The 17,448-nt window shown below is 40.5% G+C and overlaps 1 protein-coding gene across 1 annotated transcript in view; it reads right to left on the bottom strand.

Moving 5' to 3' along the window:
- The window catches only part of CLIC4 (chloride intracellular channel 4), a 67,292-nt gene extending 52,088 nt beyond the window's left edge, over positions 1-15,204 (bottom strand). Inside the window, exon 1 of the mRNA XM_036914756.2 lies at positions 14,908-15,204. Coding sequence (XP_036770651.1) covers positions 14,908-14,979 — 72 coding nt within the window. The 5' untranslated portion in view covers positions 14,980-15,204. The remainder of the gene's footprint in view (positions 1-14,907) is intronic.
- Between the last annotated feature and the right edge of the window lie 2,244 nt (positions 15,205-17,448).

Here is a 17,448-nt window from a genome sequence, read left to right as displayed (position 1 = left end):
ATTAACACACAACTAATTATTGAGGGAAAAGATGAAAGTTTCTTAAACTAATATACCATACTTGTAAATTCAGTAACACTAACTACCCTTCATCTGTTAGCATAAAACATGAACATTTCACTCATCTTTAAGTCAGTTATGTCATTTGGCTACCATGTAAATCATTTTTTACAGTCTTAATTCAACTGGATTTTAAAAAGCACGAGACAAAAAGTCACTGCACTATATAGGAAAAAGCCATCAGCAATCATAGCTCATTTACTCACCTTCTGACTGTGAGCTCCTTGAAAACAAGGAACTTACCCATAAATCTCTCTAGCACTTAGGACATAGAAAGTACTCAATGTTTGCTTCTATTAAGATCCCTATACAGATATACCTCAGAGATATTGCATGTTCAGTTCCAGACCACCACACTGCAATAAAGAGAGTCAAATGAATTTTTTGGTTTCCCAATGCATATAAAACTTATGTTTACACTATAAACATAGTAGACTGTAGTCTACTAGGTATGCAACAGCTTTATGTCTAAAGAACACAATGCACATAGGTTAGTTTAAAAATACTTTAGGGCTGATCAGGGTGGTAGTTGCTGAAGGTTGGGATGGCTGTGGTAATTACCTAAAATAAGATGAGTAAGTTTTCTGCATCAATTGACTCTTCCTTTCATGAACGATTTCTTTGTAGCATTCAATGCTGCTTGATAGCACTTTACCCACAGGAGAACTTTTCAAAACTGGAGTCAGTCCTTTCAAATCCTGCCACTATCTTATCAACTAAGTTTATGCAATATTCTAAATTCTTTGTTGTCATTTCAACAGTCCTCACAGCACCAGGAGTAGACTGCATTTCAAAAAACCACTTTCTTTGCTCATCCATAAGAAGCAACTCCTCTCTATTGAAGTTGTATCATGAGATTGTAGCAATTCAGTCATGTCTTCAGGCTCCACTTTTAATTCTGGCTTTCTTGCTATTTCCACCTCATCTGCAATTACTTCTACTTAAGTCTTGAACCCCTAAAAGTCATCCATGAGGGTTGGAATCTTCTTCCAAATTTCTGTTAATGTTGATATTTTGAGTTCTTCCCATGAATCATGAGTGTTCTTAATGGCATCTGAATGATGAATCCTTTCCAGAAGGTTTAAAATTTACTTTTCCCAGATCCATCAGAGGAACCATTGTCTATAGCAGATATAGCCTTACAAAATGTATTTCTTAAATAATGAGACCTGAAAGTTGAAATTACTCCTCAATCCATGGACCGCAGAATGGGTGTTAAAAGACATGAAAACATTAAACACATTGCTCATTTCCATCAGAGTTCTTGGGTGATCAGGTGCATTGTCAGTGAGCAGTAATATTTTGAAAGGAATCTTTATTTCTCAACAAGTCTCAACAGTGGGCTTAAAATATTCAGTAAACTATGTTGTTAACAGGTGTGCTGTCACCCAAGTTTTGTCGTTCCATTTATAGAACACAGAGTAGATTTAGCACAATTCATAAAGGCCCTAGGATTTTTAGAAGGTCAATAAGCACTGGCTTCAACTCAGAGTCACCAGTTGCATCAACAAATAATGAGAGTCAGCCAGTCCTCTGAAGTTTTGAAGGCAGGTACTGACTTCTTCTCTCTAGCTATGCTAAGTCCTAGATGGCATCTTCTTCCAGTATAAGGCTATTTCATCTACACTGACAATCTATTGTGTAGTGCAGCCACCTTCATTAATTATCTCAGCTAGATCTTCTGGATAACTTGCTGCAGCATCTACATCAGACTTGCTGCTTCACCTTGCCCTTTTCTGTTACAGACATTGGCTTCTTTACTTAAACCTCATGAACCAACCTCTGCTTTCTCCCAACTTTTCCGCAGCTTCCTCACCTCTATCAGCTTTCACAGAATTGAACACAGTTAGGGTCTTGCTCTGGATTAGCTCTGACTTAAGGAAATGTTGTGGCTAATATGATCTTCTATCCAGACCAGTAAAAGTTTCTCTGTGTCATCAATAAGGTTGTTTAGCTTTCTTATCATTTGTGTTTTCACTGGCGTAGCACTTTTCATTTCCTTCAACAACTTTTCCTTTGCATTTACAGCTTGGCTGTTGGCACAAGAGGCCTAGCTTTCAGCCTGTGTTAGCTTTCGACATGCCTTCCTCACTAAGCTTTAAAACTTCTAGCTTTAAATTTAAAGTGAGAGAACATGCCACTTTTTCTTTCATTTGGACATTTAGAGGCCATCATAATTAACTGACCTAACTTCAACACTATTGTGTCTTAGGGAATAGAGAGGCCCAAGGAGAGGGACAGAGCGAGCTGAGGCAAAGGCCAGTCACTGGAGCAATCAGAACATACACAACATTTATCAAATAAGTTCGCCATCTTATAGGGGTTGTGCTCCAAAACAGTTATGGTAGTAGTATCAAAAATCACTGATCACAGATCACCGTTACAAATATTGTTGGAAAATGGTGCCAACAGACTTCCTTGATGAGGAGTTGCCACAAACCTTCAATTTGTAAAAAATACATTATCTGAGGATCACTATAAAATAAGTATGCCCATACTGTGCTTGATCATCCTGGCAAAGACTGTATCTTACATCCTCCAACTATAAAATGGTTATACCTTACCTACCACATAGATGTTGAAGGGGAAAACTAACAGTGAAACATAATTTGGATTTTCAGAACATATTTTTCTAAAGAGCACAAAGGGAGAACCTTCCTTCAAACCATTTAATCAGTATCTATTTTATGAACAATTCTAGGTGTTGGAAATTCACAACATAAAAGCTTGCTTTCTTCCATCAAAGATCAAATAGGGTAAGTTCTCTTTTAGTGCCATTAGGAAGATAAATCCACATACAATCTGAGTTTCTTTGAAAAAAACTAAATAGTCAATTTTCCTTAAACCTACTTAACTCAATACATTTACATGTTAAATTGACCCTCATTTTTCATTCATCCAAGTATTCTATCATGAAGAACACTATTATACATAAATTCTCAATAATTCATGCAAGTTTATGAATAAGACTATCACATATAACAAAATAAAAACACCATTTATAGAAGGAGGTGTTATTAGTAATTTTTATGCCTTGCTTTCCTGTGTTTGCTAAGCTGCCTACAATAAACACATGTGGTTTGACCACAATGAGATATCACCTCACACCAGTTAGGATGGCCACTATCCAGAAGACAAAAAGCAACAAATGCTGGCAGGGATGTAGAGAAAGGGGAACCCTCCTGCCCTGTTGGTGGGCATGTAAATTGGTGCAACCGTTGTGGAAAGTAATAGGGAAGTTCCTCAAAAAACTAAAAATAGAAATACCATTTGACCCAGTAATTCCATTCCTAGGAACCTACCTAAAGAAAACAAGATCCCAGATTCGAAAAGACATATGCACCCGTTTATCTCTGCCCTGTTTATAATAGCCAAGATATGGAAGCAACCTAAGTGTCCATCAATAAATGAATGTGGTACATATGCACAATGATATATTATTCAGCCATAAAACAAAAAGAAATCCTGCCATTTGCAACAACATGGATGGATCTAGACGGTATTATGCTCAGTGAAATAAGCCAGGCAGAGAAAGACAAATACCAAATGATTTCATTATTTGTGGAGTATAGAAACAAAGTAAAACAGAAGGAACAAAATAGCAGTAGACTCACTAGATACCGAGAAGGGACTAGTGGTTAACAAAGGGGAGTGGGAAGGGGAACAAGGGAGGGGCACAATAATTCACAATCACAATATAGATTGGTCATGGGGACAGTAGTACAGCACAGAGAATACAGTTAATGATTCTGTAACATCTTACTATGTTGATGGACAGTGACTGCACTGGAGGGGATGAGGACTTGATAATATGGGTAAATGCTGAACCCGTGTGTTGTGTATTTGAAACCAACATAAGACTGTATATCAATGATACTTCAATAAAAATAAGTAAACAAACACATGTCATTTGTATAATTGGGAAAAAATTTTTTTACAAGAGCTAATACATACAAGTGAATATACTAGGAAGCAGAAAGGAAATAACATTACTTTTCAAATTTAGGGCCAAAATGTAAATTAAAACCAACAAAGGTTAGACATGACATGCTAAGTCAGTAAAAAATATTATATTTGTAATCAAGGGTCCTGCTGACATTTAGAAAATGTAAATAAAGTGTGAGTTATTGATGGCTAGCAACAGTTTTTACATGATTTAGTGAAGAATCAAATCCTAAACATTTTTAAACCAAAATTCTGGATTCTTGTGTTAACTAAACTATGCTGCAAATGTGATCAATATAAAACTATGCACTCTTCAAAAGTTTATGTCTTTGAAAAATTTTCAATTCAGTCTTGGACATAAGTATGGTCAAGGCCAAAACTTCATTTCTTAAGTCCAACCATCTTGTTTTTCTCCCAATTGATCTATGTAGTCTGCTGTCATGGCCACTCTTCCATTTTCCTAAGTGACACAACAGCCTGATTTGGTTTGTCTTCAGTTTTTAATGAACTTTCACATTAATAACCTACCACCTGGTCTCTATCTCCAAAATAAAGTAACTGGATGTTTGCTTTAAACAGGATGTTTGAATAAAACAGGCATAGAACTCACATATCTTCAGAAGTTTTTAATTACCTCAGCTTTCATATAATTGTTGGCTTTTGTATTCCAATTTTTGTTCAGATTATCTTTTTTTTTCTTCTCTCACACATACAAATAAATAGTTATGCTGCATGGTGGTAAAATTCAATACTTAAATTATTACAGATGATTGATTTAACAATTCTATGATAATGAGAACTAAATCCTTTTCATAAGAATGAATTATTTCACATATAAAGTTGGAATAATTTTATTATACTCCCTGTTTAGAGTCACATGGAATTTCAGCTTCAAGAAAAGCAAAAATATATATATATATTTGAAACAAAATGTATGCATGATGAACTCTGAGGTTAATACCTGGCTCTGGTTTTAATATTGTTACTTCTTCGAAACATTAACCATTAATATTTAAGATACTCCTAGTCCTAATGCAGTCTCATTTCCCAGATAAAAGAAGGCTGAAGGAATTCACCACCACTAAACCAACATTACAGGATATGTTAATAGGACTTCTGTAGATGGAAATGTTCTTAAGCTTAAATATTTTCACCAGTGAAAATAAACTCACAGTAAAGGTAGAAGACTAATTACTTACCAAGCAAGTATGAAATTAAAACAGAAGTAGTAAAACAAACTATACACAAAATCAGTCAAGGGATACACAAAAAATTATACATCTATATATAACATCTATATATATATTTGGAGCAGATTATAACATCTAATACATAAAGTGTAGAGGAGAAGGAGGAAGAATAAAAAATTAGTACTTTTAGATTGTGTTTGAAATAGAGCAATCATCAACTTAATACAGACTGTCACATATTTAGGAAACTATCCATGAACCTTATGGTAACCACACATCTAAAGCCTATAATAGAGACACCAAAAAAAATTTTAAGAAATCCAATAAACTAATACAGTCTCCTATTTTTAAATAAAGGAAAAAAAAAACAGAAACCAAGCAAGGCTAATTGATATTCCTTATACTGATACTTGGGACTGAGCACTGAGGATAAAAACCAAGTCTCAAAAAAGACAAAAGGATTAAGAGTTCCAAGAGAATTCAAAAACTGATGCCCTGAATTAAATGTAGATTTCTGTTCAGTCATACTTGGATGGTTTGTAGTCATGACCTAAATGTTATTTTCCTTCAGAAGTTCCCATTCCATTCTCTACAAGAGCCTCTAAAAATGGGTAAACCCATCCTAACTTACCCTCCTACTTTGATCAAAATCATACTTAATGCCTTAACCACACTTACCATCCTGCCTAACATATTTCCCTTTTATGGACTCACTAATTCCCTATTCAGGAGATACCAGAACCCTGAGGCTCCACAGCCCTAATGAAACAGGAAGTGGGAAAGTCTTGCTTGAAATCCTTTTACTGGTTTCCATGCACCTCTGTAAGCAACCTTCCAAATCAACTTTTAACTTTTAGTGACAGCCAGGTCCTCCCCATTGCCTCCTTATTATTATTCATTCCATGTTAGCATTCTCCTGTTTTCTGGCCTCTTGGCTCAGAAACCTCCTGTCTCTTCCCCATTTTGGGTTTCATTCTGTCAAAATTTTACAAGTTAACTGAAACTGTCACCGTGGCCTTTGCCAAGAGTAGCACTGTTGTCTTCAGAAATAGCTCAGACAACATGAAACAAGAATAGAGTTCCCATTAACTTTACATTTTACATTCATTTCTAGCTCCTAAATTTTCCCCTCTGGAAACCTCAAATGAATGGCAAACCACGTAGGTCCAAGGTAACACTGTCTTGACGTTGAGTTCATTTTTGTTCAATTATTAGAGCAAAGTTCTAAGCATCATTTCCTGTAGAAAATTTATTTCATTTGTCTGTGTTTTTAAAAAAAAGGTTGAAAATTGCCCTTGAAACAAAATACAGAGAACTCCCACTTTACACTGGCAAAACAGCTGAAGAGTTTGCTCATCTGTATGATCCATTTGCACCTTCCCAAATGTCACTGGGAAAATGCTAAATAGACAGACAGCAATCCAAACAAAGGGAAGTGTTGGGAGAAAAGACACAGCTAGGAAAATTCTATGTACTAGCACAAACCTAAGTTTTAATAAAAAGCCTCATCTCAACTTTTAAATAATCTCTCTCCCTGGCACTATGGATTTGAATCATTCCTGGTTCCTTTTTCGTTAAAAAGTATCAATCTAAATATACAAAAGTAAACTCAAAATGGATCAAAGACCTGAATGTAAGCCATGAAACCATTAAACTCTTGGAAGAAAACATAGGCAAAAACCTCTTAGACATAAACATGAGTGACCTCTTCTTGAACATATCTCCCCGGGCAAGGAAAACAACAGCAAAAATGAGTAAGTGGGACTATATTAAGCTGAAAAGCTTCTGTACAGCAAAAGACACCATCAATAGAACAAAAAGGATCCCTACAGTATGGGAGAATATATTTGAAAATGACACATCCGATAAAGGCTTGACATCCAGAATATATAAAGAGCTCACACGCCTCAACAAACAAAAAACAAATAACCCAATTAAAAAATGGGCAGAGGAATTGAACAGACAGTTCTCCAAAAAAGAAATACAGATGGCCAACAGACACATGAAAAGATGCTCCACATCGCTAATTATCAGAGAAATGCAAATTAAAACTACAATGAGGTATCACCTCACACCAGTAAGGATGGCTGCCATCCAAAAGACAAACAACAACAAATGTTGGCGAGGCTGTGGAGAAAGGGGAACCCTCCTACACTGCTGGTGGGAATGTAAGTTAGTTCAACAATTGTGGAAAGCAGTATGGAGGTACATCAAAATGCTCAAAACAGACTTACCATTTGACCCAGGAATTCCACTCCTAGGAATTTACCCTAAGAACGCAGCAATCAAGTTTGAGAAAGACAGATGCACCCCTATGTTTATCGCAGCACTATTTACAATAGCCAAGAATTGGAAGCAACCTAAATGTCCATCAATAGATGAATGGATAAAGAAGATGTGGTACATATACACAATGGAATACTACTCAGCCATAAGAAAAGGGCAAATCCAATTATTTGCAGCAACATGGATGGAGCTGGAGGGTATTATGCTCAGTGAAACAAGCCAAGCGGAGAAAGAGAAATACCAAATGATTTCACTTATCTGTGGAATATAAGAACAAAGGAAAAACTGAAGGAACAAAACAGCACCAGAATCACAGAACTCAAGAATGGACTAACAGGTACCAAAGGGAAAGGGACTGGGGAGGATGAGTGGGTAGGGAGGGATAAGGGGGGGGGAGAAGTAGGGGGGTATTAAGATTAACATGCATGGGGGGGTAGGAGAAAAGGGAGGGCTGTACAACACAGAGAAGGCAAGTAGTGATTCTACAACATTTTGCTATGCTGATGGACAGTGACTGTAAAGGGGTTTATAGGGGAGACCTGGTATAGGGGAGAGCCTAGTAAACATAATATTCGTCATGTAAGTGTAGATTAGTGATACCAAAAACAAAACAAAACAAAAAAAAAAAGGGCAGTTCCTGTGTGGTAACCTCCAATGAGTTCTACACAAGGGTATAAAGGGCATATAAAAGTGTAGGCAAAGGGTCTGTTTGCGTCTATACAGAAGATCAAAGCCTAATTGGGCTACCCCGAAAATGAACTAAGATACGATATGAAAGAGAACTTCCAACATCAGCACTCTCTGGAAGACTCATGCCAGAAGATGATCATCAAAAAACCCCAACAAAGATCCACGCACTGCTACAGCTGTAGATGCACTCATCCCACCAGTTCCTGGACTTGCCATGGGAATGAGGAAGGAGATATCTAAGCTGGCCTGTGCATACAGTAAAACAACAAATTTGACTGGATCTATACTGTTGGAACTCAACCAAGAATTAGGAGAAGTGCAAATTGTAGCACTCCAAAATCTTACAACTACAGACTATTTACTGTTAAAAGAACATAAGGGATGTGAACATTCCCCAGGAATGGGTTGTTTTAATTTGTCTGATTTCTCTCAGACTGTTCAAGTTCAGTTGGACAATATCCACCATATCATAGATAAGTTTTCACAAATGCCTAAGGTGCCTAACTGGTTTTCTTGGTTTCACTGGAGATGGCTGGTAATTACAGATATGCTTTGGTTATGTAACTATACTCCTATTATGTTAATGTGTGTGCGCAATTTAAGTAGTAGCTTAAAACCTATACATGCTGAAGTTACTCTACAAGAAGATATGTCAAAGAAATAATCAATCTTCCCATGTTTTCTTCCGCCTGCTACTTCTATAGCTTTTCGTCTTCCTTCCTAATTACAACCCTTAAATAGAATTCGTGCCTCATATCAAATTTACCGAGTATCATAATTCTTTCAAGTGGTAAAGATACCTCAAGACAAATGCTGGGCATAGAAGCCACAGGGCATAAATATGCAAAGAAGTAAAAAGCTAACCTTTTCAAACAATAAGGCTTCCCTCTCACTTACCAACTTCACATTTCCCTGTATGGCCCCGGAAGATGACTGGTTAGCCAGAGACGGGTAAGATTCCTCAAGGGAGGAACAACCTAAGACAGGCACAGTCGCAGGGGGGCCATCAGGTGAGAAATTGGGGATCAACAGAGGTGAGGCTTAGAACCTCACCCCCCCTGTTCTGAGAGAAATCTTCTGCATCCGTGGATGTTTTATTGCCCTGGTCTAGCTTGGATTAACACATAGTCTACAGGCACACACCTGATCATCTACATTTGCTCTCTTACAACACTAAACTATGTTTTCTACCTTTATCTTGTATCTACCTACCACTTCAGCATTTTATTAAAAATAATAATAATAAAGGGAGAAATGTGGTATCCACATATAAATCAAGTATAAAAACCAAATGAGTATTCATATTTGAACTGACTGTTTATAGTTCATAATGCATGAGCAAAACCGAAAGTTTCTGTGATGACTGCCCTTGTACTGTTCACTATGTAACTTATTCATTATGTAAGAATTTGTTCTCCATGTAAGAACTTGTTTGTTATGCCTCAGAAGATTGGAGACTGATGAAAATAAGGCTTGGGGTGGATTAATGATTGTGCATTGAGCATTGACTCCCCTATACAGAATTTTATTGTCGTTAACAACCATTTGATCAATAAATATGAGAGATGCCCTCACCAAAAAAAAAAAAAAAAAAAAAAAAAAAAAAAGGACAGACTTCCAATGGTAAAATAAATAAGTAACCGGGATGTAATGTATAGCATAAGGAATATAGTCAAGATATTGTAACAGCTTGGTAGGGTGATAGATGGAACCTAGAATTATGTATATAAATGTTTTATCACTGTGTTGTACACTTGAAACTAATGTAATGTAATACTGTGCGTCAACTACCCTTCAATAAAAAATAATTATTTAAAAAAAAAAAAAAGTAAATGCATTCCATGTTAAAAAAAAAAAAAAAAGTATCAATCTATCTTGTTTCCTGCATGAGGAGATCACAAATGATGTCAAAACTAACATTCCCATTCCTGGCTATTCCCAAGCCACCTATCCACCCACTTTTTTTTAAGATCAAGTTCAAACCTACCTCCATCTTTCCCCTTATTATCCCTCAGCCCAACGCAATGTGAACCACACTTGACTTGCTAAACATGTGCCATTTTATTAGGAATAAAACTGACAATATAAAATTTATAAACCTAAAGATAGGAAATGTTAAATAATTTCTAATATCTTCCATAGCACCTAACTCAGTATTAGGTACTTAGTTCATACCAATAAATGCTTTAAGTCACAGATAATCAGATGGAAGGGATCTTAATGATCACCTAGCCCAAACCTTTCTTCTATACTTTGCTTACATGAGTTATGCTTGACAATTAGGATTCCACCATTTACTTTTTTAGAACAATGGTTCTTAACCCTTGAGTTAAGAATCGTCAGGAAAATAAAGACTCACATAGAATTTCGATGGTTTACAGAATCCCCTGAATCCTATAAATGAAGCCCACATTAATTTAATAATAATATACTATCACCAACAACAAAAATAAGTGTTTACTGTGTGCCTACCAACATTCCTAATACGGCGATTATTCCCCAGCCTTCCCTGCAGTTAGATCAATCCATGTGATCAAGTTCCCCCAATGGAATTAGGAAAGGAAGTGACAAGCAGAACTTCTGGGCTAGGGCCCTGAAGTGTACTTTCTCTGTATTCTCCACCTCCCTCTGGCCCTAACCAGGACTTCTCAGCCACCTACCTTAACAACTCAAAGGACAATGCTCTCACGGTTGGTGTAAAAATAAGTTGGAAACAACCTTGGTCTCCAAACGACTCTAAGGAGAAAAGCCATTGCAACATCTAGAACACCCTCCCTGAACCACTAAGTGAGAAAGACAATAAACTTCCATCTTGCTTGAACCATTATTTAGGGTGGATTATTTATTACAGCAGTTTAGACTACCCTAATCAATACACATAAATTGCCCATTAATCCCCTCACGAACCCTATAAAGTTGTTGTTACTATTACCTAATACTAGAGGTCAGGAAACTTGAGGCACTGAGAATTTAAGAAACTTGCCTGACACACTACTAGAAGCCAGCTTCAAGGCAAGCAGTCTGGCTTCCAGGGTCCATGCACATTAGAAACGCCACCAAATAGCAAAAAGGTTATTATGTGTTATGCCTTCTTACACCAGATTAACTTTTTGCAACCGCCACCCCCATCCTAACAGTTTAGTAAAGACAGTGCCAACAGTGATTGTACTGGTTCAAAACAGTACAGCAAGAAGTTCATCTTCCAGCCTAGAAAAGTAATAAACTGTACAAAGATTACAAAAGTAATAAACTCTTCCTCAGCCAAGATCATAAATTCCATCACATCATACCAAAGCTACCAGAATTGGGTGGGAAAGCAGCACTGTCAGTAGGAATTGGGCTTACATGAGCAAAACAAAACAAAATAAAAACAAAAACCCAGTCTCTCTTCAACTTCTCTCATTTTGTAGTTCAATAGTTAATATTTACTTTTACCCAATACAGAAATCTTGGTTCCCAAATTCTGAACACAACCAAGAGAAACATTGATGGAAAATATGGTAGACACATGAAAAGACTACAGGTACTAAATAATGATGCGGGTTGGGAGGCAGGTGGAAAGATAAAACCACCTGGGGCTTTGGAGGCTGGAGGCTAGGCAAAGTTGAAGGAAGGAACAAGGTTTGAGACTCAGAACATCAGAACTGAAGTAAATAATTCCCAATTCCAAAGCAAGAAAACATGTCTTAACAGCAAAATGCTTGGAAAGAAGGAAACAATCTCATTGCAAACATTTGGTAATGTTCCAAGCACTCAGAACAATATACAGACCTTACCCTCTAAGAACTTGCTGTCTATCTAGTAGAGAGGGCATTTAAATATAACTATGTACATAGAAAATTTACTTTCTTACTGCGTCCCAGATAACTGTTCTAAGTTTATTACATGTTACACATATCAACTAATTTATTCCCATGAGGTTGATCTACTAATATCCCAACTGTGCAGATGAGGCAAAGGTTTAAGTAATGTGGCTTACGACACATAATTAGTAAACAAACCAATTGGATTAGACACACAGGCAGCAGCCAGATTATAAGAGACCTTATGCCCTTGCTAATGGGTCTGAATCTCACCCTATTGGTTGGTGGTTCCCAAATGAGGATGGTATATCAAAATACATACACCTATCAGGCCCCTCAGGGTAGGGGAAGAGGGCACTACCACTGTTGTGGTATTCCCGCTGTCTTTGTAAGGTGGCCTGCCTTCCAGACGTTGGTGTAAACAAACAAAAAGAGAACTGCTGTTATACAGGTGATGGGGAGCCACTTGGCTAGACAACTTCAAAAACAATACTCACAAGGAAGGAAATGTAGCTGTGAGTTCCAGTCACACTATTTAGGAAGGTATTAGCTATTTCTCTTAAATGTAAAGCTACCTAAACAGGCTCAATATCCTTTTACACTCACGTGTTTTAAGTGTAGATAATACTTTTTGGCTACAAACTCAGATTTGGCAGAATAATTAACACCGATTAACACACCACACTGGAAAACCACAGCCTCTGCCCCTCAGTGCTTTCAAAATAACTATACTTACAAGGGTATTTCCCACCATTTGCATTTCCCTTACACAGGTTTTGAGAAGAAAGCAAGAATTCTCTTTTACCACAATTTACCTGGCCCTTTTTTCTTTTTTTTCCAACTCTGAAACAACTACCCAGGTTGACATCACTACAAAGTTTTACCATGCTGAGTAACAGGGCAGCAGAAAACATTTCAACTCTTTATTTCACAAATGCGGAAAATAAGTCTCAGAGACGGAAAACAACTTGTCCAGGGTAACACAGGCAGTGAATACAGAAACTGTGACTAAAACCCTGGTTCTCTACCACCAAGCCTCATGAGAAAAGAGGACAACTGGTGGTAAGCAGGATGCTTTTAGGTTCACAAACAATTTTTAATAGTTATGCATATAAGAAATAGTCACCACACCTAATCCACAGTTTCACAGATACTGCTTAGGGCTAAGCTACGTTTTTTAAAAAGCAAGCTGTATTTATTTGGTAAATAATACCAATCCAACACAAATATGCAAAACTGGGAAGGGGTATGCAAGTGACTGAGTTTGAGAAAAATGCACCACACCCCTCTGCTTCTAATCAAAGGGTTAAATAGTAAGCAAGCCATTAAGCTTCTCTCTCTTCCTAATTCCTATACTTCATTTCTTTTTCTTGTCTTACCATATTGGCTAGCATCACCAAGACAATACTGGATAGAAATCATTACTGCCAGTATCCTAATCTAATTCTAAATGTAATGCTACTTGTAAAGTTTCACAATTAAGTATCTTTTTTTTAGATTTTTTGTAAATACACTGTTTTTAAGTTTATGGAAATTCTTTCCTATTTCTACTTCAGTAAATGATCAAAATCAAAACTCATCTCTGACCCACCCTTCTCCCTCTGTACACTGCCTTCCACTCCTCTTCCCCTATTTCAGGTTCCTTGCTACATTCTCTGCACCTCAAAGTACTATATCTGCCACCTATACATAGTACCTGAGACTCTCTGAAGATACTCTGCACATTCTATACCTGTCTGCTGTTTGAGGTCCCTGAATAAAAATGTTTCTAAAAGTTGTAACTAAAAGAAAACCCTAAAACATTTGTAGCCATCACTTGAAGATCATTTCTTCTCTCCATCTCTCAAACACACCCATCAATGTCTCCCCTTCTTTAAAATAAAAACTCAGCAAAAAAACAAACAAAATTGTTCTAGATTCCGGTTAACTTTCCAGTTCAGAGCCTAGCTCTGAATGAGCCTGCTTAAGTAAGTGACTAAGAGAATCTCAAGGCTTTCACAGAACTTTTGAGGGAGGCAGCTGGATCCAGATGTTCGTAACTTCTACTCTCCTTTGCTAAAATGAAGAATTTTAAAGAATAAAACAGGAAAGGGGTAGTAGACGTAGTATTTGTAAACAAATGAGGCAGTTGCAGAATATAAAAAATGACGACACCAGCGGGAAAATCAACCCTTTAAAGCCCAGTTAAGTTACGAATTCTTTCCCTCATCAGTTTTTCTTTTAAAACAAAAGGGAGCACACAGTCCTTCCCGAGGCAGCAACACCGAGGGGAGCAGCCAAAATGTTGCATCATACAAACACTCCGCGTCTGAGAAACAAGAAAACCAGATGGTGGTAAAATACCTAAGACAGGAAAACCCAAGCTGGGAATCTCGGTCTTTTCCGAAGGCCCAGTTATGTCTGCTTTTATTTGCTTTTTTTGCATCGAAAATTAAAGTTACAGTTTCATAGCAGCGAGAAGCGAACTGTTCTTTCAGAAAGCGCTCCACGAAGTTCCGCTCATCATCTCCCGACTGGCTCGACGCTTCAGCTCCCTGGGGACGGACTAGGAGGGCTGGGGACGGGGTGGGGCCGGGGCCGGGCGCCCGGGCGGAGGGACGCGACCCAGCCCCGCCCCGGGGGCTCGGCGGCCGGGGAGCAGCTCGTCCCCCCCGGACCCGGGGCGTCCGCCGGAGCCCGCCGCCCCAGAGTGCCGGCTTCTGGGGTCGCGATCCCACCACCCCCGCTCCCTCGCCCAGCCCGGGCGGCGGGAAGGCGCGAGTGGGCCCGAGACAATGGGCCGGGGGAGCGGGAGCAGCGCTGCGCTCAGCCCCGGGAGCCGCGCGCCGCGCGGGGGCGCAGCGCTGAGGGGCGCCCCGCGCCCAGGGACGCCGCCAGCCGCCGCCCAGCGGCGCCGGGAGCTCAGTGGCGCGGGGCTGCCGACGAGCGCTCACCTTGACGAAGAGCTCGATGATGGGCTCTTTGTCCTCCTCCTTCAGCCCGTTCAGCGGCATCGACAGCGCCATGGTCGGCTCGGCTGGGCTCCACGGACGGCGGCGGCGGCTGCTCTGGAGCTGCTCTGGCTAAGGGCTCCGGCCGCGCTGCGCCTCGCTGGACAGTCCCGGCGTGGAGCTCGCCTCAGCTTCGACTCCTCAGCACCGCCCCACGCCCGGCGCGCGACTCCGAGGCGGCGATAGCCCGAGCCGCTTCAAGCCGAGGGGCGGGGCCGAGGGGCGGGGCCAAGGCCGGGTGTCTCGGACTCTAGGAAGGAAATGGGTCGGCGGGAGCCAGGGAGGAGGACGGAGGCTCCGGCGTCGAGGGACAGCCGAGGGGGCGTGACCTAGGCTCGGGGGTGTGATCGGGTCGTGGGCGGGGCTAATAACCTCGCCTCCCGATGGGCGGGAGGGAAAGTCCCCCGGGGGCTGAGCCTGACACCGCCTCTCGCCAAAGCGCGGGCGCGTCCTCGCAGCTGCTGCGGGCGCTGTGCCAGGTGACCTCATGCCTTCGGCGGGCCTGGAAGGGAGCAGGCGCCTCCTGCCCTCTCCCCTGCTGCAGAGCCCGGGACTCATCGCCGTTTCCCGCAGCAGCCACCTCCCCCACTCCCTGTTAGGCGGAGCTCCCTTTTCCAGGACAACTTTTTGGAAAGTTTTCATCCCCTTGGAAATCACCTTTTGTTTCGTCCTCTGACTTCGTTTTTCCCTTTGCTTCTCCTGACATTTCTATCTTGGGAGCCAATGTCTTTACAGATATTTATGAGAGCCTACTGGGTTCCAGGCCCTACGGATAAGCAGTCTGGAACTGCAACCCCAGTGCCTGCAGGCAGCAATGAACCCCCAAGCCCTTGTCCATGGTTTTCCTTCTGCTGGGAGTGATTTCTCCACCGCCCCCCATTCACCTGGCAAACTTGACTATGCATCAATATCACCTGGGTGCTACACACAGACCTGCTTCATTCAGTTCTCTGAAGAAGGGGGAAATTAGCATTTTAACGAGCACCTGGACAATTTCGATTAGGTGGTCCTCAAACCAGAAAAATTGCAGTGGGTTTTAAGCCCCTGAGGACAGGAGTGGTGGTACTTTAAACTAGGCAGAAGGTAGACACCTGGCCCAAGTCTGCCACTGATGAATGCCTGGGGCAAAACTGTTTCCCTCTGGAAACAGTTACTTGTTCCCTCTTCTGACTTTCGTAATAACTTGACTCACTGCTTCTTCTTCCCACTCCCCAGGTGAAGCTGAATGGTGGTCCCAAAGAGGGTGAGACATAGGAGGTTTTTCTCTCCACATCCTTGGTACGTAGCACATGTCAGAAGGGTTGAACAAATTGAATGCTTGCGTGAAAATACAGCGAATCATCTTCCTCTCCCAAACCAAAGCAAATTGCTCAAATATTCTTATAGGGAATCTGTTAAGAGACAGTGAACCACAGAGGTTAGGCGCCCATGCTCTGAGCAAGACTAAGTCCTGAAACCACAAGGTCCTGAAACCCCTCAGCTTCAGTTTCATTATCTAGAAGGGCGGTAGGGGGAGAATTACTGGTCCTTGCCTTACCACGTATCCTACTCAGTGGTCGCTTTTGTTGCTGCATTGGGCCTTGTACTGTTCCCATTCACCCCTGCAGGCTAGGATGGCATCATATTCAACCCCGGTGTGACAACTAGCTTGTTTGTTGAAAAGACATAGATGCCAGGAGTCCCCTAGATGGGGACTTGAGCCAAAAACAAACTGAAGTGCCTGGCTGGACTCTTGAACTGAAACCAGCCTAGTGTTCTTTTTTCATGGAATCACAAACTGAACCCAAGTTCCCTTCCAGCCTCCCCCCTCCACTCTGCCTGAAAAGGAACCAAAGTAGTGAACCAGTTCAAAGAAGATCCAGGTTTAAAACGATCAAATTCAACCTCAAAGAGTCCAGACTGACACTAAGGTAAAGCAATATTTCAAGGTGGTCCTGTTTTCAGAGGTGTGCCTGAGAGTTTATCAAATTCTGTATGAATCAGTGAATACTCCCTGTGGTGTCTGTTGTAAGCTCATTCTGGCTTCACAGGACCAGGATATGAAGATGGCCAAGACCTGGAAGGAGGAGCAAACCCGGGCTCTTCAGTCCTCATTAGCGAAACTCAGATCTCAGCTAGGAGGAAGCCCATGACATTCTCCTTCACAGAGCCCTGAGATAGGGATGATTGCTGAAGCTCAGCCCTGGGCACAGTCACTCATACCTGTTTTTCCCAATTTCCACCCCCATGTGGCTCACATGAATGGGCAGAGCCAGTCTGGAGAGGAAGAGAGAAGGGAAAATTGGGATGTTTATGTAGGGGAGGCTCCATAAGCACACTGCATTCAGGTCTCATTTTCCAACCTTGAAATACATGCATATTTTGCATTCTACATTCATGTTTGTTTCTATAATACACACACACAAATCTTGAAGATAAGTGCAGATGTGTTCTCCTCCCATCCTCCACCCACACACCTTTCTGACCTCACCTCTCTTTGCTCGC

This window comes from Manis pentadactyla, chromosome 4 (assembly GCF_030020395.1).
Source record: "Manis pentadactyla isolate mManPen7 chromosome 4, mManPen7.hap1, whole genome shotgun sequence".
NCBI lineage: Eukaryota > Metazoa > Chordata > Mammalia > Pholidota > Manidae > Manis > Manis pentadactyla.
The sequence above is the reverse complement of the archived record's forward strand: the minus strand, read 5'-3'. Positions and strand labels throughout refer to the sequence as shown.